This window comes from Ictalurus furcatus, chromosome 22 (assembly GCF_023375685.1).
Source record: "Ictalurus furcatus strain D&B chromosome 22, Billie_1.0, whole genome shotgun sequence".
NCBI lineage: Eukaryota > Metazoa > Chordata > Actinopteri > Siluriformes > Ictaluridae > Ictalurus > Ictalurus furcatus.
In genome coordinates this window covers 19,823,915-19,851,308 of record NC_071276.1, presented here as the reverse complement: position 1 = coordinate 19,851,308, position 27,394 = coordinate 19,823,915, and the positions used below count along the sequence as shown (strand labels likewise).

Here is a 27,394-nt window from a genome sequence, read left to right as displayed (position 1 = left end):
TGCGATGTAAGAGGAATAAAACACTCTGGGACGTGTTGTTATAGGAAATTAATAGACATATATAAATAACGTAAGTGAGACACATGCTACATCCTAAACCTCACGCTAGAATTCTGGAATACAGTTTAGTCCACTAGGACGCAGGACATGTAGGACAGCTTTCTGATGAATTAATAAACCTTCACAAACTAACAGAGCCATCGTTTGAAATCGACTTGACTTAAACCGAGTTGAACCCGTTTAAAAGTTTTCCTGTCACTGTAAACAGCAACTGTCAGACAATCTAAAGAGATCTCCCGACACGCTGGAAAACCTGAAGTTCATCCTCGGGACAATCTCCGACATCCGGAACATGTCTCTGAGAGTGGAGATGCGATACAGAGACGTCCAGGAGAGATACAGGACTCTGGCCATGTATAATATACAGGTGAGCTCCACCGTTTCTCTTCTGGAAATGATTATTTGTTGCAAAAATAAAAAAGAAGATGCCGGGTTGATTGGATTTATTTACCGCACAGGCCGAGGAGGACGAGCTGCAGCTGGTAGCCCGCATCGAGAATCTGTGGAGAGACGTGTTCGCTGAGGCCCGACGGGTGGATCGCCGCCTGGGCAAAGTCAAGAAGACCTTCACCAAAGTGAGCTCTGTGAAATCGCTCAGCCTCCGATCGTACTGTATTATTAAAAAATATGAAATGAGTAACCATTTTACAACGATATGATTTCATCATTCATTCTCGTCTATGGACTCATACCTGGTCAGATCACCGTGGAACAGATAGAGCAGTATAAGCAGGAGTTGTCCATCTTTGCCGAGAGTTTTAACACGGACGGACCGGGAGCTATAGGAGACAACCTGGAGAAAGGTACGCACACGTGTTCGCTGGTTTTATAAAGGTCTGCGTGTGTGAAAAATGACTGCAAACTTAATAACACCCTGAAAAAAACAAATACAAAAAGTGTAAGCTGATAGTAATGCCGAAAGAGCCATCGCAAAATAGTGGGCGGAGTCAGTGCAATTTACGCACCGGAGATTGCATGCGCAAATTTATACGGCTGAAGGGCAGGTATTACATTTGTGAAAATCCTTTTTTCTGCTAGTTAAAGGTGCAGTAGTCTGTTTTTTTTTCTAACTAAGGACACGGATAAGCTGGAAAAAGTATGCAGAGGGTGATTTAAAAAAAAAAGTTTAAGTGTAAGCCGTTATATACTCGTGATGAAGTCATGAATTCTGATTGCTGAATCACAATTAATATGCAAATGAGCAAATCAGCTTAACTGATTTCATTGAGCTCAGAGGACAGAAGACAGAAGCTATGTGCCGTGTATGTTATGATATTTTTAGAGGTGTTTTGGTTGACCGGTGTGCTGTCTGACTATAGCGTCTATTGGTTTGTGAACAATCAGATTTAAAATCAGGATGCATTTACACCTAATTATCCAGAGTGATGAGTCCTATCCAGATATAATCCCGATATTTTGGATATTTCGAGCGCAACACAACGGACGTGGAAGAAATTCGTTCAAGTCAATAAAATTGGATTTAATCTAATGGTAATCCTGAATATTTTCCCACCTGCAGGACTGATGGTTATGAGTGCTTATGAGGCAGATCTGGCTAAGACAGAGGCGAGCCGTCAGGAGCTAGCCAACGCTGAGAAGCTCTTTGACCTTCCCATTACCATGTACCCAGAACTTCTGAGTGTACAACAGGAGATGAGAGGCCTGAGGCAGATCTACAAGGTCTACGAGGAACAGAAGGTCGTCCGCTCCGTTTGGTTGTCTTTTGTAGACACGTTGTAATATAGAAGTACCTTAAAAATCAACCCAAACTTCGCTGTGTTTTTAAAAAAATAGTTTTTTTTTTTATTTTAGGCTGCTAAGGCAGAATGGTCTCAGACGCTGTGGGTGAACCTGAACATCCAGCTGCTTCAGGAAGGTGTGGAGGGTTTCATTAAGGAGCTCAGGAAGCTGCCTAAAGATGTGAGAGCTCTTCCTGTGGCCTTCTTCCTGGAGGGACATCTGAAAGAGTTCAGAGAGTCTCTGCCGCTGCTGCTGGACCTGAAGAACGAGGCTCTGAGAGACAGGTTAAAACTGAAAAACTGAATTTTTCTTTCTACATCTCTACTAAAAATGATGCCGTTCTTAAAATAAATCAGCACAGAATCAGCAACGCTGAAGCAGAACTTCAGTACTTCTAGACCTGATTGTTGGATTTAATGCCTTTTCTTTGTCCCAGGCACTGGAACGAGCTGATGGCACGAACAGGAACCAGCTTCAAGATAAACCCAGACACCTTCACGCTGGAGAACATGTTTGCCATGGAGCTCCACAAACACGGCAGCGTCATCGGAGAAATCGTCACCTCAGCTGTCAAAGAGCTCAGCATAGAGAAGGTCTAGAAGTTTCCTACGGGTCCACCTCTTGTCTCGGTTTCCGCGTAGCTGCGTATCTTTATGGATATTTTCCTGTATGTGTTTTTACAGGGTGTGAAGGAGGTGGTGGACACGTGGGAGAACATGAAGTTCACCATGCAGCGTTACTTTAAAGGCATGCAGGAGCGAGGCTCCATCCTGGGCTCGGTGGATGAGATACTGCAGAACCTGGACGATAATGCCGTGAACCTGCAGAGCATGGCGGGGAGCCGCTTCGTCGGGCCGTTCCTGTCCACCATCCAGCAGTGGGAAAAGAGCCTGTCACTCATCAGCGAGGTCATCGAGGTCAGGACATACAGTACATTCTATATAAAATAAAACTTTATTCAGAATATAATTACAACTATAAATTCTTAACAGATTTTTCAGAATTTAATATTTAAGAATGTAATACCATATTTTCAGGATTTTACCAAAATCTTCAGACTATTAATTCTATCATATCCTATTTTAGATTAAATTCGTAATCTGTTTTTTATTTTTTTAAGAATATCAATGGTATCATTTTTCCAATCTGTAAATTTTACCTTGTTTTATCAGATTATAGATTTTTCTGTATGTTCCATACATAATTTAATTTTTTCCCCCCCAATTTATAAATCTTAATTTAAAATAAAAAATGTCCTGACTTTTCCAGAATGCAATTTTTGTCAAAGTTTTCAGATTATAAATTCCATCTTACTTTTTGACTGTAAATTCAGCTGTATTATTATAGATTGTATAATTAATAAATTATAAATTTCACAGTATTTTCCAGATAATAATTTTTTTTTTACCATATTTAAATATAAATTCTACCATATGTTTTCAGACTCTACTGAATTTTATAGACTATAAATTCCATCTTATTTTACTAAATTTAGATTCTTCACATATTTATCAGAATTTTCAGACTACACATTTTACCAACATTTTTCAGACTATAAATTCCATAATATATTTTTTTAGTATAAATTCTTAATCTTTTTTTTTTCAGACTATACGTTATCATTTTTTTCCAATCGATAAACTGTACAGTATTTTCCAGAGTTCTTTTCATCTTACTTTTATAAGATAAGATAATACTTTATTAATCCCCAGATGGAGAAATTAGGGACTATAAATTTTATGACTATAAATTCTACTGTATTATTACAGATTTTGTAATTGATCAATTATAAACCTCACTCTATTTCCCAGAGCATACATTTTTATCAAATTTTCTAAATTCTTAATATATTTTCCAGACTATAAATTCTACTGTATTTTCCATATTATAAATAATATTGAATTTGTTGAATGATAAATTCTACCTTAAAAAAAACTGTGTGTGTGTGTGCGTGTGTGTGTGTGTGTATGTTACACTCCAGTGTATAATAAAATAACAAAAATGATTAAATACATTTCACAAACTGAAAATAGCAGTAGTAGTAACCAAGCAGGTTTTTACACTTTATTACAAAAGTTCATACAAAAGTTAGTACTCTGTATTATATCAGGAGTTTGTGAAGCCTTTTATGTAATGCTTAAATATTATAATAATCTCATAAATATTCATCATCTCGTACTGTTCAGGTTTGGATGTTGGTGCAGAGGAAGTGGATGTATTTAGAGAGCATCTTTATCGGAGGTGATATTCGCTCTCAGCTGCCCGAGGAGGCCAAGAAATTTGACACCATTGACAGAATGTTTAAAAAGGTGACCCGTTTTTGCTTTTATGTGTGTGTGTTTTTTTTTTAAAAAGAAATATATTCAAAGCCCACTGATTCAGGCAACATTCAGTGTAGAAGAGGAGGAATGAGATAGATGGCAATTGTGTGTCATGTCTGTCCACAGATCATGTCGGAAACAGTGAAGGACCCGGGTATTAAGAGGTGTTGCCTGGTACCGAATCGCCTGTCGGACCTGCAGAACCTGAGTGAAGGTTTAGAGTGCTGCCAGAAGAGCCTGAACGATTACCTGGACTCCAAACGCAACGCCTTCCCACGCTTTTTCTTCATCTCCGATGACGAGCTGCTCAGCATTCTGGGGAGCAGCGAGCCGTCCTGCGTCCAGGAGCACATGATCAAGGTAGCGGGAGTGTGTTTGGGCGTGACGTTTTCAGGAACATCCTATACATAATATACCTAATACATTACATTACGTTATATTACATAAAGTTACATTACATTACGTTACATTACATAATGTTACATTACATTACGTTGTATTACTTAATGTTACGTTACATTACATTATATTACACTACGTTACATTACATAACATTGTTACGTTACATTACATAATGTTACATTACATTACGTTATATTACATAAAGTTACATTACATTACATTACATTACATAATGTTACATTACATTACATTATATTACACTACGTTACATTACATAACATTATGTTACGTTACATTACATAACGTTACATGACATACAGTTACATTACATTTCATTATGTTCCGTTCCATTCCAATATGTTACAGTCCATTACGTTACGTTACACTGCGTTACATTACGTTACGTTGTGTTTGGTTAAATTACGGTCTGTTCCATGACGTTACGTTACATTATGTTACATTACGTTATGTTCCGTTCCATTACGTTACATGACATGACTTTACGTTACGTTACATTACGTTATGTTACATTATGTTTATTTCCATTTCATTACGTTACATGACATGCCTTTACGTTACGTTACATTACGTTACATTATATATTACATGTTATATTACATGTAAGTTACATGTAATATAACAAAATATTACATTACGTTACACTGTGTTACGTTACGTTAAATTACGGTCTGTTCCATTTTGTTACATGACATGAGATTACTTTACGTTACACTACGTTACAATACATTACGTTACGTTGTGTCACGCTGCGTTACTTTAAATCAGTGTCTGTTCCATTTCGTTACGTTACATGACATGACTTTTCTTTACTGTATGTTATGTTACATTACGTTACGTGACATTACGTTACATGACATGACTTTACTGTATGTTACGCTACATTGCGTTCTGTTCTGTTCCGTTACATTACGTTACATGACATGACTTTACTGTATGTTATGTTACATTGCGTTCTGTTCTGTTCCGTTACATTACGTTACATGATATGACTTTACTGTACGTTACGTTCTGTTACGTTACATTATTTTACACTGTGTAGGAGAGCGATTTGGCGTGATCTGTGCTTCGTAAGAAAAAACACAACCTTGCTGATCTTCAGGCCAAATGACTCTCGTTTCATCCTGCAGATGTACGACAACATCGCATCCCTGCGCTTCGACACGGGGACGAACGGCGAGACGGTGGTGGCAGCCATGGTGTCGGCAGAAGGGGAGGTGATGGAGCTCAGGCAGGCCGTCCCAGCCGAGGGACGAGTGGAGGACTGGATGACGGCCGTTCTGCTGGAGATGAGGAGGACCAACAGGCTCATCACCAAGGAGGCCATCTACTTCTACGAACGCGACAAGTCCAGGTGTGCGATTTGGGTCGTCTTGGCGCAGTCTACATCAAGTTACTTCCTGTTTCAAGTTTTTTGACGGGAGGTGAAAGGGACGTTATGATCAGAGGAGGCGGAAAGAAATCTTCTTACATGAGAACAGCTCCTCATTTGCAGATGTTCCTGCACGATAACATGCTGAAAAGTAGTAGCTTTTAGAAGTAATGTAACGTCATCATTTACATTTTAATGAGTAAAAATACAAGTTTACTAGCCAGAATTTGAATTAAAGAATGATATTTTTTACTAGTAAGTATTGCGTTTTACTCGTCAACATTTATCTCTAATTTAATTTGGAGCCCAGGTTCCTCTCAAGGTTTCTTCCTGATGTCCTCGATTAATCATCAGCCTCACCCTGACCTCTCAGTCTGGTGTTGTTGATTGTGCCTCAGGGTGGACTGGATGCTGGACTACCAGGGCATGGTCGTGCTGGCAGGGAACCAGGTTTGGTGGACGTGGGAGGTGGAGGACGTCTTCCGCAAGGTGAGCGCCGGAGACAAGCAGGCCCTCAAACAGTACGCCAAGAAAATGCACGAGCAGATCGACGACCTGGTCATGCGCATCACGCAGCCTTTAAAAAAGAACGACCGGCGCAAACTCAACACCGTGCTCATCATCGACGTCCACGCCAGAGACATCGTGGACAGCTTCGTCAGGGACAGGTAGGACGTTGTCGACATCATCGCTGTGTAAGTTGTGTTCATGTTCATTAATCATTTAAAAAACAGGATTAACAAACGTTCAGCCCAGTGAAGTGCAGTACACGTTACAGAATCCTGGATTCTGATTGGTTAAAAGATTGATTCTGTAGAACAGCAGGTCCGACGGGTCGATATTAAAGCGCCGGTTCGGATACGTTAACGTTTCTGCAGTATCACAGACGCTCGTGACTTCGAGTGGGAAAGTCAGCTGAGATTTTACTGGGTCAAAGAATCGGACGATCTGTACGTGCGTCAGTGTTCGGCTCAGTTCTCCTACGGATACGAGTACATGGGCCTGAACGGCCGACTGGTCATCACTCCACTCACTGACCGCATCTACCTCACACTCACACAGGTACGTACACACACATACACACACATACACACACAAAAAGTGCATGAATTTTGTATTTTTAATTAAGCAATAAATATAATGAAAAGTTTTTAAAAAGTTAACAAGACATGTTAAAGACTGAAGCAACATACAACATAAGTTAATACAGAATAACTGCTTCTTGTTGTTGTTGTTGTTGTTTCATTCCATTGTATATAACACATTTCCTCTATACACTTATACACACGTTAAAATAACGTACATGAAGTTAGGCTAACGCGTAACGCCTTCTGTAGGCCCTGTCGATGTACCTGGGTGGAGCACCTGCCGGACCTGCAGGTACTGGTAAAACAGAGACCACTAAAGACCTGGCCAAGGCTTTGGCTCTGCTCTGTGTGGTCACTAACTGTGGTGAGGGAATGGACTACATGGTAAGTCTTAGACTTCTAACATTTCACAGCAGCTAGAGTTTTTTTTTTTTTAAATTTATAATGTTTTTATTACAAATAGTAGCGACTGACATGCTGTATACTGTATAATTCAGTACTAGTACTTATTCACGGTATAATGTAAGGACAGTACAGTTCTTCAGTTTACTACCTACTGAACTATAAAAACAAAAAAACAAAACCAAATCAAAAGTCTAGTTTAGCAAACATCACTACTTTACCATTAGTGATTATAAAAAAAGAACTGATCATTATTTCTAGTCTGAAATAGAAATAAATAGGGCATTTAACGTAGCTTGTGATGAGCACTAGCACCTTTCGTACCCTTGTTGATGAGCATTGTTGTTATGTTGTTGATATCATGAGTAGCTAAGAGTCCTCGTTACCTTACGATGATGAGCTGGATGCGTTCCTCTTCATCTCTAGGCGGTTGGGAAGATCTTCTCCGGCTTGGCTCAGTGTGGAGCCTGGGGCTGCTTCGACGAATTCAACCGCATCGACGCCTCCGTGCTGTCCGTCATCTCCTCCCAGATCCACACCATCCGTAACGCTCTCATCCTGCGGCTCAAGAGGTTCCATGTGAGTCGCGTTATCTTCTAACCATTGCTTCATTTGGAAAATCTTTTCACGGCAAGGGAATTTAACTCCTGTGGTCGTGTATGGTCTTGACTTGCTGATAGTTTGAGGGTCAGGAGATCAGTCTGGACTCGCGAATGGGGATCTTCATCACCATGAACCCGGGCTATGCCGGGCGCACCGAGCTGCCCGAGTCTGTGAAGGCTCTCTTCCGGCCCGTGGTGGTCATCCTCCCCGACTTCCAGCAGATCTGTGAGATCATGCTGTTCTCAGAAGGCTTCCGCATGGCTAAGGTGACCGTCTCAGATTCTAGTATATTATCCAAGCAGAGTTACTGTTTCTTCCTCATAGACCGCAGCGTTTTAACAACGAGTACAATTTTCTTTTTATTAAAGGTCGGCACGTCATACTTTTTATCCATTTGTTGTTACGTTTAATGTTATGGAACATCCCTGAAGCATGATAGTTCCCGTGTTTCCACTCAGGTTATAGCAGCTATGAACGGTCGTCTAACCGTTACAAAGTGATGACACTGGAGACTCCTTCCATAAGTGCGAACTATGGAAAACTTCACCATATCAAAGATTACATTACTTTATTTGAATCCATCACTGTAGAGCGTCTTGCAGACCTACCGTATTAATTCGAAGGAAAACATTTCCTGTGGAAATTTGTTATGATTTTCAAAGATTGTTTTGACTGCATTATTTTTTTACTCTTAAGTACTGTTAGTCCTCATGAATTTCTTATCTTCTACCTTTCAAAAGAATTCAACTGTAGTAACCGAGTAGTATATAATACATCTGTACTTTTACTTTCCAAAATCCAGGTACACAGCTCCATCTTTTTCTGTGGAGGTTTTTTTTTTTTTTTGGCGAAACAACTGCAAAGCTGCACGTTTAACGTATTTTGAAGCAACTCTAATGATCGCCTGCGTTTAAGTACGCTCAGATCACCCAAGTGAATGTAAATGTCGATCTGATCATTCCGAATAAACGTGGTTTCCGTGTTGCAGGTGCTGGCGAAGAAGATGACGGTGCTGTATAAACTGGCACGGGAGCAGCTGTCCAAACAGTCTCACTATGATTTCGGGCTGCGAGCGCTCAAATCTGTATTAGTCGTAGCAGGAGCGCTGAAGAGAGGATCTCCTGAGCTCGACGAGGTGACGAGCACTTAAACGGAAGTCCTCGCTTACTTTAAAACCAACGCTAGACTGCCCCGTGACCTCCTGAGAGGTTTAGTACACATCTATTGTTTGTGCTCTCTCTCTCTCTCTCTCTCTCTCTCTCTTTCTGTCTCTCTCTTTGCCTCCTCTCTGTCAGGATGTGGTGCTGATGCGAGCTCTGAGGGACATGAACCTCCCAAAATTTGTCTTCGAGGACGTCCCACTGTTCCTAGGACTGATCTCAGACCTGTTCCCAGGACTGGACTGCCCACGTGTGCGCTACCCCAACTTTAATGACGCTGTAGAGACCGTCCTGCAGGAGAATAAATACATTCTGCTGCCCAATCAGGTGCCTCCATGTAGATTACCATAGATTTATCTCACAGGCGATTGTTCTTTGATGTTCCTGTATAAATAACTCAAGTCAGAACGGTTTCTGAGAATTCAGAATTCAACAGCGCTGTGGTGTAGGGTGTATTTAGAATTGCTGAGGACTTGCCTCCAACACCTGAATCACAAACCACTGATTTCCTGATCTAAAGCACTGATGAGTTTATTGTTCTTTCTTCATTCTGGCTGCAGGTGGACAAAGTGGTCCAGTTGTATGAGACCATGATGACCAGACACACCACCATGGTGGTAGGACCCACAGGAGGGGGCAAATCCGTGGTTATTAATACTCTGTGCCAAGCTCAAACTAGGTCTCCATCTCTTAAACGCCAATGTAGACACTTTAGTATTTTCTTTCTTTTTCAAAAAGCACCTCATGTCTAAACTGTGTGTGCTGTGTACCGTGTGCCATACAGGCTGGGCCTGATGACCAAACTGCACACGCTAAACCCCAAAGCCATGAGCGTGAACGAGCTCTACGGCGTCCTGGATCCGGTTACTCGAGACTGGACTGATGGGATTCTGTCCAACATCTTCCGAGACATCAACAGACCGACAGACAAAAACGAGAGAAGGTAGCAGTCGGCTTGGGTAACATCTGCGAGTGATCCTCTAAAAACACACATGCACACAAACACACGTGTATAAAAGAATAACGAGGGGGCGGATGCCATATTGTTCAGTCAAATCAAATTTGCAGAGATTAACAATAATAAAGTGATAACTACAACTGGGACTATTCATGCAGCAATATATTTGGTGATATACTAGCCCCCTATTCGATTTATTTAAATCTTCACCATCTTCCCATTCGGTTATCATCATAGCAGCCGGTTTTATTTTTCATTTGTATACAGTATTGTCTTTTACATTTATGTGACATCATATTATTTTGACAGCAGTAGGGGGGGAAAAAAAAAACATATTTTCTTTTTCAAGCCGCACTTTCTATCTGTGATTTTTTTGTTTGTTTGTTAGATTTTATAGGTGAGTATTAAACCCTGTCTCATATACTTCCGTTCAAGAAAACTCTGGCAACCTCAGAGGCGTGAACTAGACGCAGATTTTATTAATCTCAGTGTGACAAAAGTTCAACAAGGACATATGGGTAGGATGGTTAGGGGTGCACATACTTTTGGCCGTGTAGTGCAACTATTGGCGTAACTTCTGGACTGAACACTATGAAGCCCATGGTGATTATTTTACCATACGCAAACTCATAACAGTCCACATCCCATCTGAATATCTACCAAAAGTATGTGCACCTCTGACCATCACACCCATCTGTCCTTGTTGAACTTCCTGTTCCAGATTTATTCCCCATTTTCCTGTTATAATAAGCTTCACTCTTTCTTTAAGCACTGTGTGTGATCAGCTCTCCCAGGTCTAAAACACTAATATTCAACATTTGTTGCACCCCACAGGTACGTCCTGTTTGACGGGGACGTAGACGCTCTGTGGGTGGAGAACATGAACTCGGTGATGGATGATAACAAGCTGCTGACTCTCGCTAACGGAGAGAGGATCCGTCTGCAGAGTCACTGCGCTCTCCTGTTTGAGGTGATGACAGTCAGTGATGTACAGGTTAATCCTGGATTAGCACGTTTAATGTTTAATAACCAATTGAACAAGTCTAGTTTTAGAGCTACCAGAAAGCCCCGCCTTTAACCATGACCCCAGCCCCCTCTCCTGTCCTTTATAAAGTTCTCTCTGTGTATAACTCTAATCGCTGTACAGGATTAAATAACAGTATATAAGAAGAAAACAATAAGGAAATCTGCTCCACACTCCACCATAGTAAGTGCTGAGCTAAATATTTTTCTCAAACTGTCCTGAAGAGGGCGCTAATACAACAGACTGGAGATAAAACACAGAAAATCCAAGAAGAGGTTTTGTTCGCATTTTTTTTTGTAGCGATGTAAAACCGAGACACGTGACAGTGGGACACTGAATAACTGGCATGTTTAGATTTCACCCAGATGTTTGCTTTCAGGTCGGAGATCTGCAGTACGCGTCTCCTGCCACCGTGTCTCGCTGCGGAATGGTGTTTGTGGATCCACAATATCTACGCTACGCCCCCTACTGGCAGAAATGGGTGAAGGACAGGCCCGCAGGAGTAAGAGCCGGACGTGCGGCGCAGTAACAGTGCACAAGTCTTTTCTCATGTTGTGTTCTGAGATATTAATACGATATTTTGGTCACAGGAGCAAGAAGATCTGAACAGACTGTTTGAGAAATACGTCCCCAGCACCATAGACATGATAGTGGAGGGAATCGTAGACGGTAAACAAGGAGAGAAGCTGAAGACGATCGTCCCACAGACTGATCTTAACATGGTGAGCTGATAACATTTCACTGTTAGACAGATAATGTGAAGTCTCAGCGGATTACAATACGTTTAGAGTAAAGAGAATGTTGTGTAAGTTTCATCTCTGGACACACGGATTTAAAGCCTAGCTGTACAAAGACGCTCTACCTTGACGGTCTACTGCTCTGCAGGTGGTGCAGTTGTCGATGATGCTGGACGCTCTGCTGGAACCCGCAGAGTTCTCCTCAGAAGAGCTGGAGAGTTTCTACATCGAGGCTCTGTACTGCTCGCTCGGAGCCTCGCTGTTAGACAGCGGCCGGAAGAAGTTTGATGACTTCGTTAAGAGGCTGTCCGGTCTCACCTCCGTCCACGATGAGAGAACGCTCGCCGGCCCTGGAGAGCTACCCGGTAATTTTGGAAATCGAAACAATTTTGTTTCTTTTTATTTATTTGTTTATTTATTTTTGTTGTTGTTGTTGGCCTTTTTTTTTTTTTATCGTGTGTTATTATTTCCAGCTCTGGAGTTAGCGTAGGACTCTAAAGAACTAGGTCCACGGTTACATTTCACTAGAAACTCTAGGATAAGTAGGAGAACTATACTGAAAAAGAAAGAAAGGAAATATGACACGTGAAGAAGGATGGAAACTAAAGAAGGGAGGGAGAGAAGGATAGAAGGAAAGAGGAAAGGAAAACATAAAAAACGTAAAAGAAAGAAGGGAAATATGAAACATGAAGTAAGAAGAACATTAAGTTAGGTAAGGAGAGAAAAATAATTGAAAAAGAAAAGGAAAACATGAAAGACAGGAATGAGAAAAAATACGGGAGGGAGGGGTAGAAGGAAAAAGGAAGGAAGGGAAACATAAAAAAGGAAAAGGAAGAACTGAAAAAAAGCGAAGTATGAGACATGAAGGAAGAAGAAAACTAAAGGAGGGGGAGAGAGAGAGAAGGTAAGAAGGAAGGTGGGAAAACAAAAAAACTGAAACAGGAAGAAAGAAGCCTACTTCGAGAGTGGGGGCGAGAAGGAAAGAAGCAATGAAGGAAAACAAAAAAAGAAAAAGAAAGAATTGAAAAGGAAAGAAGATGAATCGCAAAGATGAAGGAAGAAGAAAATCTAAGGGAGGGAGGGAGAGAAGGGAAACATAATAAAAATAAAGACAAATTGAACGAAAGAAAGATTAGAAAATAACGAGGGGAAATAGGAAAAAGGAAGGAATGAGAAAAATCCCGGAAAGAAAGAAAAACGAAGACGCAATCGAGCAAAATGAAGAAAATTATAACGAAATGAACGCAGAGCTTTCTAAACACTACGTTTTTATTGGGGTTTTTTTTCGATATATGACACACATATATTTTTTTTAAGTATGACATCATTGTGTGGGCGGGGCCAGAGTGTGATTTAATCGAGCAGAGTTTAACTTGAAGTTATAAGTGGTTGTTTTAAAAAAAAAACCCAAATACTTCTGAAAAGGTAATGAATCGGGACTTCCCGTCGTTTTGTAGGCTATAGATTAGATATTACACATCTGTGGTATTGTTTCAGGTTTCCTGCCGACTCTTTATGACTTCCACTTCGATGCGAGCGTAAAGAAGTGGACTCCCTGGAGCTCGCTGGTCCCCAAATACATCCACGACCCTGACATGAACTTCATCGACATTCTCGGTAAAGTTACAGTCACGCTTTTCAAATTCAATCCGTATTATTTATCATTTTCGTTCTTTCTCTGATAATCTGCCAACAATCAGACACGTTTGCTGTCTAAATTTTGCTTCTGTGGTTTTGCACTGGATCTAAAGTGCTAACGTCGTTAAACATGTAAGGCAAGCACGTAGTACGGCTACCGGTTTAGCGTTGTGCGACAGCAACAAAAAAGCCGACGTTTTCTTTGTGAAGCCAAAAACACAGACCAGGTGAATTTTTTTTTCTCTCCTAATCTTCAGCTGTCCAGTTTGTTTGAGTCTGTGTCCATGATAGCGTCAGATTCCGGTTCTTGGCTGACAGGAGAGGAACCTGCAGCTGTAGCTCATCCACTTGAAGGTTGGATGTTTTGTGCATGCTGAGACGCTTTTCTGCTCACCGCCGTTGTAAAGACTGATTATATGAGCCATTTTTTCTTTACTGTCGCGTACTCCATGTTTTTCGCACCATTCTGTGTAAACGATAGAGACTGCTGTGTGTGAAAATCCCAAGAGATCAGCAGTTACTGAAACCAGGTCATCTGGTACCAACAACCATACCACGGTTAAAGTCACAGAGATCACAGAGGTTTTTCTTCATTCTGATGTTTGACGTGACGTGACTGAAGCTCCTCACCTGTGTCTCCGTGACTGTATGCATTGTGGTGCTGCAACATGATTGGCTGATTAGATAACTGCATAAATGAGCAGATGTACAGGCGTTCCTCTTAAAGTGATACTTTAGTTAATATTCTTTAATTATATTAACGTGGTAGCCAAGCTCAGACACCAAACCTGACTCAGAGGATAGACTATGATTTGAATAAAAACTGCATTGCTGGCTGAATATCTCTATAGTTCTCTGTACCGTCCTGCATTCATCTCTCTCTCTCTCTCTCTCTCTCTCTCTCTCTCTCTCAGTGCCCACCGTCGATACCACTCGCACCAACTGGCTGCTGGAGCAGATGGTGAAGGTGAAGCGGCCGGTGTTGCTGGTGGGAGAATCTGGAACTTCGAAAACAGCCACCACGCAGAACTTCCTCAACAGTCTGAACCCCGATACGACCGTGAGTCACGTGTACGTTTTCCATTACGCCGTATTCCTTAAATGTTACGTTTGAAACTGATTTTTTTCTATGTTCCAGACGGTCCTGAATATCAATTTCTCATCGAGAACCACATCCATGGACCTACAGAGGAACCTGGAGGCCAGCGTCGAGAAGAGAACCAAGGAGACCTACGGCCCTCCCACGGGCAAGAGACTGCTGCTGTTTATGGACGACCTCAACATGCCACGAGTACGTCTATGAGTGCATGTAATTGTAAAAAAAAACAACCACAACAAACAAAAAAACGCCGAGGTGTACTAAAGTGTACACAAACACGAAGTAGTTGATCTGTAAATATCGTTGTCTTCTGATTTGGTTTAGGACACACTGGTACTTGCTGTCATCTATAAATACGAGCTGAACTTCACTGTGGATGTATTGGTGTATTTTCCCCTCTTCTCTTTCCCTCTCGCTCGCAGGTGGATGATTACGGCACACAGCAGCCCATAGCCCTGCTGAAGCTGCTGTTGGACAAGGGCAGGATGTACGACCGGGGAAAAGAACTCAACTGCAAGACGCTGAAGGACCTGGGCTTCATCGCAGCCATGGGGAAAGCAGGTGGAGGTCGTAACGAGGTGGATCCTCGCTTCATCTCCCTCTTCAGTGTGTTCAACATCCCGTTTCCTGAAGAGGAATCGCTGCATCTCATCTACTCCTCCATCCTGAAGGGCCACACCAGGGTGAGAGACACATTAGTACAACAACAATTAGTTTTAACAAAAACAAAAACACAAACACACTCATGGGCTACATCCAAAAATTCTAACGCGTAAAACACTCATGATGTCAAAAGCATGGCCTGAAGTGTTTTATCCCTCTTATACCACAGCAGTTTGTCAACGATTGCAATTTTTGCATTTGTTCTAAATCAGAACGGCACGTTCAAACGTTTATCCCTACATTTACGTTCTATTTAATGCAAGAGTGTAAACTCCTCCTCATCCTGAAGATGTCTGAAAACCTCTGACTGTTGCGAAGTGCTGACACTGGAGACTCCTTCCGTACACGTTAAAGAAACACATTTCCCCACCGTATCAACGATTACACACGTTTGCCGTTTAATGCTGTTATAGAAAACGAATCGTCACCTTCTGACCAATCAGAATCCAGAATTCTTAAGGAATAATTTACTTTTCAGGAAAGTGTTGGTAGATAAATTAAGTAATAAATAATATTAATAAGTGTAACGTTTTCACTGTTTAGCTGAGAAGTTCTGTTGATTTTTTTTTTTAAAAGCCATTTCATGAAAGTATTCAGGAGATCTGTGACACGCTGACCTCCTGCACACTGGAGCTGTATAGATCCATCATTAAAGACCTGCCACCAACTCCTTCTAAGTTCCACTACATCTTCAACCTGAGGGATCTGTCCAGAGTGTTTAACGGCCTGACCCTGACCAACGCAGAGAGGTTAGTACACTCCTCGCAGCCTCTGATCAGACCGAACCTTCACTTCGTCACTTATTTCGTCGTTTCCGATCGTGACTCGTTGCAGGTTCCTGACGGTCACGCAGTTTGTGCGGGTCTGGAGGAACGAGTGTCTGAGAGTGTTCCACGACAGGCTCATCAACGAAACCGACAAAGCCCTTGTGAGTCGCTCCGTCCGCTGACGCTTTCTAAAACAGTAGCAGCACGCGTACACATGCTGTCTCTCTCTCTCTCTCTCTTTCTCTCTCCTGCTGATCCACTGGCGACACACTTGCATTACCATCTTTGATCTTAAAGACACACCCACTCCAAGCTGCTCCATTTCCATATATGAGTTCAAAGACACGTCCACTCAGAGCCGCTCACATATCCATATATGGATACTAAGGCACACTTAGAGATGCTTTCATTTCGACCTGGCCTCAAAGACACGCCCACTTTACCATTTATGGTCTTAAGGGTGTCACACACTAAGATGTTCCTATTACCATATACAGACATAAAGACACACCTGCATTACCATCTTTGATCTTAAAGACACACCCATTCAGAGCTGCCCCATTTCCATATATGTGTTCAAAGACACGCCCACTCAGAGCCGCTCATATTTCCAAAAATTTCCTCCAAGACACACTCGCATCGCCAGTTTGGTCTAAAGACATACACATTTAAAGATGCTCTCTTATCCTGTAAGAATCAATCATAATTACTTCAGACGTCCATCTGCAACGTTAGCCAAAGTGTATGACAATAAGTGATGGAAATATACATTTCATCCATGCGATTAATTTGTGTTTATTATTGTCAATGTGTTTGCAGGTCCAGGGACACATTAGAACCCTGATAGAGGAGCATTTCAATTCTGATCTGGAGTCAGCGATGAGAGACCCAATCCTGTTTGGAGATTACAGAACAGCCCTCACCGAGTCTGAGCCCAGAGTCTACGAGGACATTCAGGATTACGATGCCTGCAAAGCTCTTTTCCAGGTGCTGGCATCAGGTGAACTCGGCACATCTCTGGCGCATCAGCATTTAGAACCGAAAAATCATCTGTGTTCTCTGTTTTTCTTACAGGAGATCCTCGAGGAGTACAACGAGAACAAGACCAGGATGAACCTCGTGCTCTTCGACGACGCACTGGACCACCTGACCAGAATCCATCGCATCATCAGGATGGACCGTGGCCACGCCCTCTTAGTGGGAGTGGGAGGGTCTGGGAAACAGTCCTTAACCAAACTGGCTGCTTTCACTGCAGGATGTGAGGTAATGCATTTTTTTTAATTGAAAAAAAAAATCACAGTAGTACTGCTAACATTAAGATTTATTACTTATCTGGTGGTTTATTTTTAATTTTTTTGGGCTGTAGGTGTTTGAGATCGTGTTGAGTCGTGGATACTCGGAGTCTAACTTCCGTGAAGATCTGAAGACTCTTTACTTAAAACTGGGCATTGAGAATAAGAGAACTGTGTTCCTGTTCACTGACGCCCATGTGGCCGAGGAGGGCTTCCTGGAGCTCATCAACAACATGCTTACCTCAGGTACAACATTTTGGACCTCTGGACCATAACAGCATCATCTATCCACCATCTAAATAGACTACAAACTTACTGTAAGGTCCTAAAAATCCAATGATTTCCTTCATTCTTGTTAAGACTTCCATATATGGTCTCAAAGACACACCCACATTACCATTTATGGTCTTTAATGGACGCACACTCAGAGCCACTCTTATTTCCATATATGGATACAAAAGCACACTTAGAGATGCTTTAATTTCGATCTGCCGTCAAAGACACTTCCATAAGTGCCTGTATGGACAAATGTCGATTTTGCGATCCTCTGTGCGTGCAGGAATGGTTCCAGCGCTGTTCCCTGACGACGAGAAGGAGTCCATCCTGAATCAGATCCGCGACGAGGCTCTGAAGATGGGCTCGGGGCCGTCCAAAGACAGCGTGTGGCAGTACTTTGTGAACAAGAGCGCCAACAACCTGCACATCGTCCTGGGCATGTCTCCTGTAGGGGACGTCCTCCGAACCCGCTGCAGGAACTTCCCAGGTACAATGTGGGGCAGGCATTTTATAGATTTATATTTCACTGTGCGTGATACAGATACAGTAATTACAAAAGTTTACACACCCTCAATTCAAGAATCTGAAACCAACACGATATTTAATACGAGTTAGGATTAACAAACACGCTCAGATTCAGTCGAAATTATATTCATGAATATAATATCATATAAATGTGTGCATTTGCATTTTTATTCCTCTAAGGCACTTTTGTAAGTATTCTGCTCTTTTCCACTGTTTTTATTCCTGAGCACACTGATATCGCGTGTCAATATTTTCTGGTTAAGGGCGTGTGAGAGGCCTCTTTTGACTCTTAACTCTGTTTGAGTCTTAATGGCGTCACTGGACACCTTAATGAGTGTGTGTGTGTGTGTGTGTGTGTGTGTGTGGTGATCAGGGCTGGTGAATAACACCGGTATTGATTGGTTCCTCCCGTGGCCTCCTCAGGCCCTACATGCAGTCGCACAGTCCTTCCTGGGTAAGTCGCTAACATCTGTAAAAACGCTATCGATACAGAGTTACTGTTACCATGGCAACATTGATTATTTTTCTATAACAACGCGATCTGTTCTCACTTAAGTTGTAAACAGTCGTTCCCTCACCAGCCTCTCTTTTTTTCTCTTCTCTCTCTCTCTTCAGTCCTGAAGATGTCGGAAAACTTTACTCTCTAACTCTTTAATCACACAAAACACTGTACACTTTAACGTTATATAGTGTTTATATGGTGTTAATTGCAGAGATATCTGTTGCAGACGGGTAATAGAGATATTCTCAGTGTGTCAGCTTGTCTCCTGTTCCAGGTGAGAGCCCTCTGATACCTGCAGCCCACACCGAGGCGGTGCTAGGTCACGTGTGTATGGTGCACGGCTCGGTGGGAGAGTACAGCAAACTTTTCCAGCAGAAGCTGCGCCGCAGTAACTTTGTCACCCCCAAAAACTACCTGGACTTCATCAGCACCTATTCCAAGCTACTGGAGGACAAGGACAAGTACATCCTCGGTGAGGACATAGCTCATCTCTGCGTGTGTGTGTGCGTGTGTGTGGGGCGCACGGTGGCTTAGTGGTTAGCACGTTCGCCGCACACCTCCAGCGTTGGGGGTTCAATTCCCACCGTGGCCCTGTGTGTGTGGAGTTTGCATGTTCCCTCCGGGTACACCGGTTTCCTCCCCCAGTCCAAAGACATGCATGGTAGGCGGATTGGCATGTCCAAAGTGTCCAAAGTGTATGAATGGGTGTGTGAATCACTGCGTCCGGGGGCCATCTTCAGTCGTCTTGACTCAGTCGTCTTGACTCAGTCTTGCCACTGGATCATGGCGGTCACTGGGAAGTGAGAGTGAGGCCGATGCTGCACAAGTCTTCCTCACTATAATCCAATTCACGCACAAGTCGAGTCCCAGTTTGTGTTCTCCATGATGGAGGCAGAAATGGAAACTTCGTTGAAACCGACGGACGAACTCCTGTGTGTGTGTGTGTGCGTTTAAATGTATGTATGAAGAGTTGAGAATTAAGTTAAATTAACTTTAATTGAAAGTGCATTTTTCAACCATCTTGAGTTTTCAATCATCCAAGCCAGGAAAACTGGGTTATACCACAGCTTATAAAACTTTATTCTCTCTCTCTCTCTCTCTCTCCCTCTCTCTCTCTGTTGTAGCTCAGTGTAAGCGACTGGAAGGAGGTTTGGATAAATTGGAGGAAGCCAGTGTGCAGCTCGCCGAGCTCAACACCAAGCTGGCCGAGCAGAAAGTGGTTCTGGCCGAGAAGTCCTCCGCCTGCGAGATCCTGCTGAACGAGATCTCCACCAACACAGCTGTCGGTCAGTATCGATATACGTAAAGCAATCTGATTTTTTGACCCTGATTACCAGATATATTGGATATCGGATAGGATTAGGATCGTGCTAACTCCTGTGTCATTAATGAAGCCGAGGAGAAGAAGAAGCTAGCGGAGGAGAAGGCCGAGGAGATCGCAGAGCAGAATAAAGTGATCTCCGTGGAGAAACTGGATGCCGAGAGCTCTCTGGCCGAGGCTCTGCCTGCTTTGGAAGCAGCTCGCGTCGCCCTGCAGGACCTGGAAAAGTCTGACGTCACTGAGATCAGGTGAGCGCACACTGGAGACGCTCACCTTATATTTGTGCGTTTCAGAACCTTACATGATCCTGGCGTATATGTAATGGGTTCGTAGATAAAGAAATCGTACAGTACACACGCACATTAGACACGTTTTATTTCCAAATGATTCCTTTCGTTAAGTGTCGCTAAAGTGAATCAGTATGAGTCACTGCCCTGTACCGAGCCATTTCTTTCGTTCAACTGCTGCTGACGAGCTTCGCAATCGCACTGCATCTCCATACATATCCATAACCGACTTCATGGTTATCAAACGAAGATTTGCGACTGCACGTGAGTTGATGAATCATCTCTCGTTCAGCTCCCGAGTCATTTGAATAAGCGAATCTTTTGGTCATTAAACCAAAAATATTTTAAAAATTATATATATATATATCAGTGTTTCTTAAACATCTATGACTTGTGCAAGTCGGATTTGTAATCACGTGTGTGTGTGTGTGTGTGAAATTTAATTCTCTCCTCTTGACTCAGTGAATCAATTAGTTGAGTAGGGTTCATTCGGTCAGAGCTGGAGATTATCCAGTGTTTCATCCAGTAATAGTCAGAGTGTAAACGATAATTCTTCCAACACGTACACATAGACTTAGGAGCATTTTATAAAATAGCACAAAATATCAGCGAATATTAGATATTTTACACTGAAACTGTTTGTTTGTTTGTTTTTGCCTCAGGTAGAGACAGGCTGGGCATTTGACATGTAGGTTGGCAGAAAGAACATTTTAAACTCACTATTTTTGATTTCTTTGCATGACATGATGTCTGTCCCTCAGTGTACCATATGATGCTCGGTGCCAGAGTAATAATTACTTCCAAAGAAGAACTCTGAAAACTCTAAAGTCTCAAATTAAATTGACATTTTGAACTAAACATGTCTGCACACCCAGAGCTTACCCTAACCCAACCCTTCCAGAGCTGAAAGTTACCAGGGCTTTTTCACTTGGTAGCACTGGTGCACCGAGCTGTAAAAAGTCAGGAGCACCAGCAAAAATTTAGACGCACCAACCGAAAATTAATTAACTTCAGGCGGCTTACAAAAGAAATCTCTAATTTTTCTCTTCATCTTCCCTCTTCAGCACTACCTGTGCCTAGGGCATCACCAGCTTGGGGGCGCCAGTGAGCACCCCAACGCCCCCACTGACTAACCAATAGGAATCTCACCTAGGGCGCCAAAAATGGCCAGAAACAGCCCTGAAGGGTTTAAATTATGTGCAATCCAGCACTGAAATTCAAGTCCTGGGAAAGATTGACAGCTAATGGTAACCATTCTAAAATCTGCATTGAAGTTAAGAATGTAAAGACGAAGTTCAATTGGTTGTTGGATAGAACGGTGGACCGGTGACTTTATCGGCTCACGGCAGGCACATACTGTACAGTAATTAGAAAACGTTTTGTAGCGAAATGAAAACAGGTCGCATCGCAACAGTTATTTTCACTCGCACAAATGCTCCCAAATATATTTAAACACAACCTTAAATTACAGACAAGAAACGTCCGTCTTCATCTTCATCCTATTAAAGTCACATCTAAACTCATTCATGGACAACGGTGTTGTCTCCTGTCGTCTTGCCCGTGTCGCGCAGGTCCTTCGCCAAGCCGCCGAAGCAGGTGCAGGTGGTGTGTGAGTGCATCCTGGTCATGCGTGGTTATAAAGAGATCAGCTGGAAGACGGCTAAGGGCATGATGTCAGAGGCCAACTTCCTGCGCTCGCTCATGGAAATGGACTGCGACTCCATCAGCAGCGGACAGGTCAAAACTGTCCGAGGTGGGACATGAAAGTTGAATATTTTCCTGTAACAGCACATCCCCAAGTGTTTTATTCCTCTTACACCACCGCAGTTTGAGAACAATTCAATTTTGTTTTTGTATATTAAATAATAGTATAGTTGCATTTAGTGCTGTGGATCATAGAGGAAAACAAGTTAGTTCCTGTTCTCACTTACATCATCGCTATAATCTATAAACCGTCATTCCTTCACCAGCCTTTCTTTTTATTCCCTCTCTCTTCAAGTTAATAAGACCAAAAAAATGCAGCTTGTCATGTTACAGAGAAACCGCAGACAAGCGTAAACTCCTTACAAAGTGCTGACACTGGAGACTCCTTCCAAGTTCACCATCTCGACAATTAGACGAGCTGAGCCGTTAGTATAGAAATGAGCGCGTTAATATAAACCTGCACTACTGTAAGAGCTGCTGAAAACGATAGAAGACGAATCAACAGCTCCTGACCTCGCTCGTGCTGTGTTCTTCTCTTCTCGTCAGGCTTCCTGAAGAACCTGAACACGTCGTTCGAGGAGATGCAGGCCATCAGTAAGGCCGGATCTGGCATGCTGAAATTCGTCGAGGCCGTCATGGGTTACTGCGACGTGTCCCGAGAGATCAAACCCAAGCGAGAGAAGGTTTAATGAACACCGCTATTTCTGCCTTGTGCTTTACTGCAAACTGAACTTAGATATCCCAGAAGTCAGTTAACATTGCTCGTTTGTGGCTGGGTCTGTAGATTTGTTATGCGTATGTTTGTCACAGTTATTTACTTCTTCACAGGTCAATAAACACAAGTATTTTCCAGGTGGCCAAGTTGGAGAAGAACTTCTTCCAGAGCATGCGCGAGCTGGAGCAGATCCAGACCGAGCTGGTGGACATCCAGAAGGAGCTGGGCGCTTTGGGGAGGAAGTACAGCGACGCCATGGCCGAGAAGCAGCAGCTGCAGGAGGAGGCCGAGGTCATGGAGCGCAGACTGATCGCCGCTGACAAGCTCATCTCGGGACTCGGATCAGAGAACAAGCGGTCAGAAAAACAACAAAACTGCTCCTATACATTTACCAGTCTGCAAAATTTCATATATGTGCACTCACAGCACAGCACTGTTGAATTCTGGATCCTGATTGGTCAGAAGGTGTCGATTAGAATTTTAGAACAACCGCTGTTTCTATAGTGATGGCTCAGAGAGGCTGGCGAGGGAACGACCGTTTATAGCTGCTATAGTGTAAGCAAGAACAGGAATTAACGTGTTTCACAGACGGTCCACAACGTTAATTGTAACTATAAATGGATTTTTTTTTTTAAGTGACGCTCATTAATAAATAAGAAAATGTAATTGGTATAATAGGAATAAAACACTTCAGTGCGTGCTGTTATATGAAAGTAATCAACTCCAGAAAATTGTTCGCCTGCAGCTGGACGGAAGATCTCGAGGAGCTGAAGAAGAGACGAGTGCGCCTGCTGGGAGACTGTCTTATCTGCGCCGCCTTCCTGAGCTACGAAGGAGCCTTCAGCTGGGACTTCCGAGACGAGATGGTGTACGAGGTGTGGCAGAAGGACGTGATGGAGAGAGGCATCCCCCTGAGCCAGCCCTTCCGCATCGAGAGCCTTCTCACCGATGAGGTCGAGATCAGCAGGTACACGATGTTACATTCATAGTGGTCTTCTGAGAAGGCTTTCTACTAGATTTTGGGGTGTGGCTGTTGGGATTTGTGTTCGTTCAGCTGCAAGAGCATTAGTGAGGTTGAGGTCAGGCGCTGATGTTGGGATGTCGAGGAGGCTCCATTTCCAGTTCGTCCCAAAGGTGTTCAGTGGGGTTGTTTGGAAACCTCTGGTTCTAAACCTCCTTCGTGCTCCTGTGGCCGTAGATGGGGGTCAGAAGGTCTCCCGCCGGATGAGCTGTCAGTGCAGAACGGCATCCTGACCACGAGAGCCAGCCGCTTCCCTCTGTGCATCGATCCGCAGCAACAAGCGCTCAACTGGATCAAGAAGAAGGAGGAGAAGAACAACCTCAAGGTCTGTTAACATTCTTACGTCTGTCGTGGTTAGATATCATCCGTAGCGGTTCCTGGTGCCAGGTATGATACTAGCAATAATACTGAGATATAAGGGCAGAATGCGTTATATGCATTATATAATTATGCACTGCAAATGAGTTTGATACAATATAAGAATATTACATTAAAGGGGCATTTACCAGTGAAGATGATAAAGGGGCATCTTTAGGGGCATTTGGCTGTTGGGGCATTAAACCATGGAGGGTATTTTGGAAGGTCTGAGGTTAATTGGATGTGAGGGTTAGATGTGAGTGGGGTTTTTTGTGAGTATTTGTCACTGTTGGGCAAATGACAATTCATGCGGGACGAATTAGCCGGGGGTATTTAGCTGTTGGGGTAAGTATCTTTAGGAGGGTATTTCTGAATGTGGGGATGTATTTATAATTATAGAGAAGTGTTTATGAATTAGCTGTTGGGGTATTTGTGTTTAGTTTCCTTGTTTTGTTTTTTGTTGGTCACATTAACACTCCACATGTGCTATATTTAATTACGTGCAATTAAATCGAATAGAGTTCATTTCATTTAATCACGTTTTTTTCTTCAAATCACTAAATTATTCCTTATTCGCTGCCTTGATCTAGTGGCTGGCAACAATCATTACAGCTAAAATATTACAGCCAGAGTAATATTATTATTAAATATAAATGGAGAGAGATTTTTTTTTCCTTCTTCTTCTTAAAGTAGGCCTAGGTTAAGGCTATTAGCATAAGCTTTATGCCCACTTCCAAGTTTTTGAGAACCCTAGAGTTGGGGTTATTAAACTTTAATTCAGCAGGGTTAGGGTTAATAGATTTTGGATTATTAGCATCAGGACTATTAGAGTTTGATTTATTGGGGTTATGGGAGTTGGAGTTAATGTTCATACAGCATACAGCAATGTTGGTGTAATGTTGTATGTACTTCTTGTAATGCCATAAAATGTAATATGTACGATTGGGAACAAGTACTGATGGTCCCAATGGCTTCTGGTCTTCCTCCATCAGTAAGGAATGGAGCCAGAAGATGCATGGCCTCCAGCGTTTTAGGGTAGGAGTTATCAAAGAGTGAAAAATATGGTAACGCTTCACGATTTTGCGTGTCATCCTTGCGCAGGGGCCATGCTAATCTTCTCTGTATCGTTCCAATTTTAGTATATGTGCTGCCGTAGCAAGCACAAACAAGAGGCCTAAAGGGCTGCTATAAGTGCTGACGTTCCTCACAACGTTTCCTGTCCATGGTTAGTGACAAAACACACCAAGTTCCTTCAGGAGACTCACAGAACTGACCTGAATACACAATCACTACATGGAGTTCAGAAATTTAATAATTTCCCAAACTAATAGTTATAAACTTCAAAATTCTAAACTTTTTTTATTTTGTGTCTCAGACTGCAGAGGTGCATGCTGGGAGTATGGAGATTCGAGCAGTGGCTGGTGTTCTGGTTGGTTCTCTGTGTGGTGATGTAATCAGTCCTTTGTTCTCGTGATCTCTCACACACACCGCCCCCTCCCCCTCGTCCCCCTCAGTGTGTGTGTGTGTGTGTGCTGTCTCTCCCACTGCAGCATAACACACCGCTCAGAGACGTCCTGAGGCTGTCCTCTCTGAGAACACACACCAAACACACCGCATGTGTTCAGTCGGGACTCGGCGTCGGGGACAGAACGCTAAAAACACAACACGTTATCCGCCATCTTGTTTCTGGGCTCTCTAGTCAGGAGGGTGTAGTACTGCAGTCTGCCTTTAGAGGGCAATATCAACAGCAACACACTGTGTGGTTATGTAATCAGTCCTTTGTTCTCGTGAACACACACACACAGACACACAGACACACCGATGGGGCGGGGACCGATTACATCACCACACAGAGAACCAACCAGAACACCAGTCACTGCTCTAATTTCCATACTCCCAGCATGCACCTGTGCAGCCTAAGACACAAAATAAAACAAAAAAAAGTTTCGCATTTTTACGTTTTTAATGGTTAATTTGGGGGAATTATTACATCTCTGAACTCCATGTAGTGTGTGTGTATTCAGGTCAGTTCTGTGAGTCTCCTGAAGGAACTTGGTGTGTTTTGTGACTTACCATGGACAGGAAACTTTGTGAGGGACCTCAGTACTTATACGGGATGTTCAGGTTGCTTGTTCGTGCTTGCTACGGCAGCACATATACTAAAATTGGAACGATACAGAGAAGATTAGCATGGCCCCTGCGCAAGGATGACACGCAAAATCGTGAAGCGTTACCATATTTTTTAAATTTATTGTTTAATAACTCCAACCCTAAAAAATCATCCTTATTACACATATAAATAATGTCAACTGCAAACTAACGACAATTTTCATAAAAACGAGTAGAAAGTTCAGAATTAAAAACAAGAAAGTGTTTTTAAAAATGAGAGCATGTGCCATCGAGCAAAATACATGCTAACAAACCAAAATCAACCCTAAAAAACTAACTCCTACCCTAAAACAATGGGGGCCAAACACCTTCTGGCTCCACTCCTTGGTGACAGAGGAAGACCAGAAGCCATTGGGACCATCGTACTTGTTCCCAAGGATATATTTTACATTTTATGGTATTAGAACAAGCCGTTGCTGAGATATTGCCTCACTAGAGGTTCATGCAAGGAGTGTGGAGATAAGATCTGGCAGGTGGCTTTTTTAAAACATTAAAACAATCCATCAGTAACTACTATATAATTACACCATCATCATTAATAACATATAACCATGATATTGCATTTTGCTAAAAAAAAATATTACATTGTTATGAAGTTTAGTTTAATTCAAATCATAAAACTTTTCCCAAAAACACAACTTTAGCATGTAGGGTGCTCTATAGTATAGGTATTAAGAGATGTTATGTGTTTAAATTATCGTGTAACTATAGCGTAATCAGTGGTTCATGAAGGTTATGTCGGCTCAAACTCGGATACAGAGTTTTTATGTAAGTTTTCATTTTTCTATTAAATATGTTTTCACGATTGTTACTCCACTATTAAATGATTAAATGTATGCATTTCTCGCTTTCATTTAGCCGAAGTGGTGCGTCACCTAGCAAAACTATTTTGCTAGGATACATTAGCAATACATTTTCAGACGTTTGCTGCCTTGTCACAAGGTATTTCTGTGTGTAAGTATGCAAGCCCTCTAGAGACAGACTGCGGTACGACACCCTACCGCCTGGAAAGATGAAATCCAAGATGGCCGCTGATGTTTTCAGTGCTTCAAGCCTACATACTAATATTGTGCTTTTGGGGAAAGCCAATTTGAAAGCACACACAGTTTATAACAATGTAATAAATCTGTATTTAAATGTAATTATATGCTTATATGTTATAAATACTGAAGC

The 27,394-nt window shown here is 42.4% G+C and overlaps 1 protein-coding gene and 2 non-coding genes across 7 annotated transcripts in view; 2 read left to right on the top strand and 1 right to left on the bottom strand.

Moving 5' to 3' along the window:
• Window positions 1–27,394, top strand: part of dnah10 (dynein axonemal heavy chain 10) — a 61,097-nt gene that overhangs the window by 17,569 nt on the left and 16,134 nt on the right. For all 5 annotated transcript variants that reach the window (XR_008388944.1, XM_053653760.1, XM_053653759.1 and 2 more), the window contains 42 exons: window positions 269–427; window positions 519–635; window positions 761–863; window positions 1,580–1,758; window positions 1,873–2,084; window positions 2,237–2,393; window positions 2,484–2,717; window positions 3,987–4,109; window positions 4,248–4,481; window positions 5,672–5,895; window positions 6,312–6,581; window positions 6,792–6,975; window positions 7,251–7,385; window positions 7,830–7,982; window positions 8,084–8,272; window positions 8,995–9,141; window positions 9,302–9,493; window positions 9,727–9,845; window positions 9,951–10,109; window positions 10,959–11,094; window positions 11,528–11,650; window positions 11,739–11,870; window positions 12,034–12,250; window positions 13,383–13,502; window positions 14,438–14,583; window positions 14,662–14,814; window positions 15,045–15,305; window positions 15,862–16,034; window positions 16,120–16,213; window positions 16,872–17,039; window positions 17,127–17,315; window positions 17,419–17,590; window positions 17,904–18,107; window positions 18,519–18,599; window positions 18,922–19,119; window positions 19,772–19,933; window positions 20,042–20,216; window positions 21,827–22,008; window positions 22,506–22,642; window positions 22,813–23,030; window positions 23,420–23,641; window positions 23,873–24,020. Coding sequence is in view for 4 of the 5 variants with exons in the window: in XM_053653760.1 (XP_053509735.1) it covers window positions 269–427; window positions 519–635; window positions 761–863; window positions 1,580–1,758; window positions 1,873–2,084; window positions 2,237–2,393; window positions 2,484–2,717; window positions 3,987–4,109; window positions 4,248–4,481; window positions 5,672–5,895; window positions 6,312–6,581; window positions 6,792–6,975; window positions 7,251–7,385; window positions 7,830–7,982; window positions 8,084–8,272; window positions 8,995–9,141; window positions 9,302–9,493; window positions 9,727–9,845; window positions 9,951–10,109; window positions 10,959–11,094; window positions 11,528–11,650; window positions 11,739–11,870; window positions 12,034–12,250; window positions 13,383–13,502; window positions 14,438–14,583; window positions 14,662–14,814; window positions 15,045–15,305; window positions 15,862–16,034; window positions 16,120–16,213; window positions 16,872–17,039; window positions 17,127–17,315; window positions 17,419–17,590; window positions 17,904–18,107; window positions 18,519–18,599; window positions 18,922–19,119; window positions 19,772–19,933; window positions 20,042–20,216; window positions 21,827–22,008; window positions 22,506–22,642; window positions 22,813–23,030; window positions 23,420–23,641; window positions 23,873–24,020 (7,101 nt within the window). In the remaining variant the exon portion in view is untranslated. The remainder of the gene's footprint in view (window positions 1–268; window positions 428–518; window positions 636–760; window positions 864–1,579; window positions 1,759–1,872; window positions 2,085–2,236; window positions 2,394–2,483; window positions 2,718–3,986; window positions 4,110–4,247; window positions 4,482–5,671; window positions 5,896–6,311; window positions 6,582–6,791; window positions 6,976–7,250; window positions 7,386–7,829; window positions 7,983–8,083; window positions 8,273–8,994; window positions 9,142–9,301; window positions 9,494–9,726; window positions 9,846–9,950; window positions 10,110–10,958; window positions 11,095–11,527; window positions 11,651–11,738; window positions 11,871–12,033; window positions 12,251–13,382; window positions 13,503–14,437; window positions 14,584–14,661; window positions 14,815–15,044; window positions 15,306–15,861; window positions 16,035–16,119; window positions 16,214–16,871; window positions 17,040–17,126; window positions 17,316–17,418; window positions 17,591–17,903; window positions 18,108–18,518; window positions 18,600–18,921; window positions 19,120–19,771; window positions 19,934–20,041; window positions 20,217–21,826; window positions 22,009–22,505; window positions 22,643–22,812; window positions 23,031–23,419; window positions 23,642–23,872; window positions 24,021–27,394) is intronic.
• LOC128599356 (U6 spliceosomal RNA) lies at window positions 25,109–25,215 on the bottom strand. Its single transcript, XR_008384390.1, has one exon. It is a non-coding gene; the product is annotated as a U6 spliceosomal RNA (small nuclear RNA).
• On the top strand, window positions 26,188–26,294 carry LOC128599363 (U6 spliceosomal RNA). Its single transcript, XR_008384397.1, has one exon. It is a non-coding gene; the product is annotated as a U6 spliceosomal RNA (small nuclear RNA).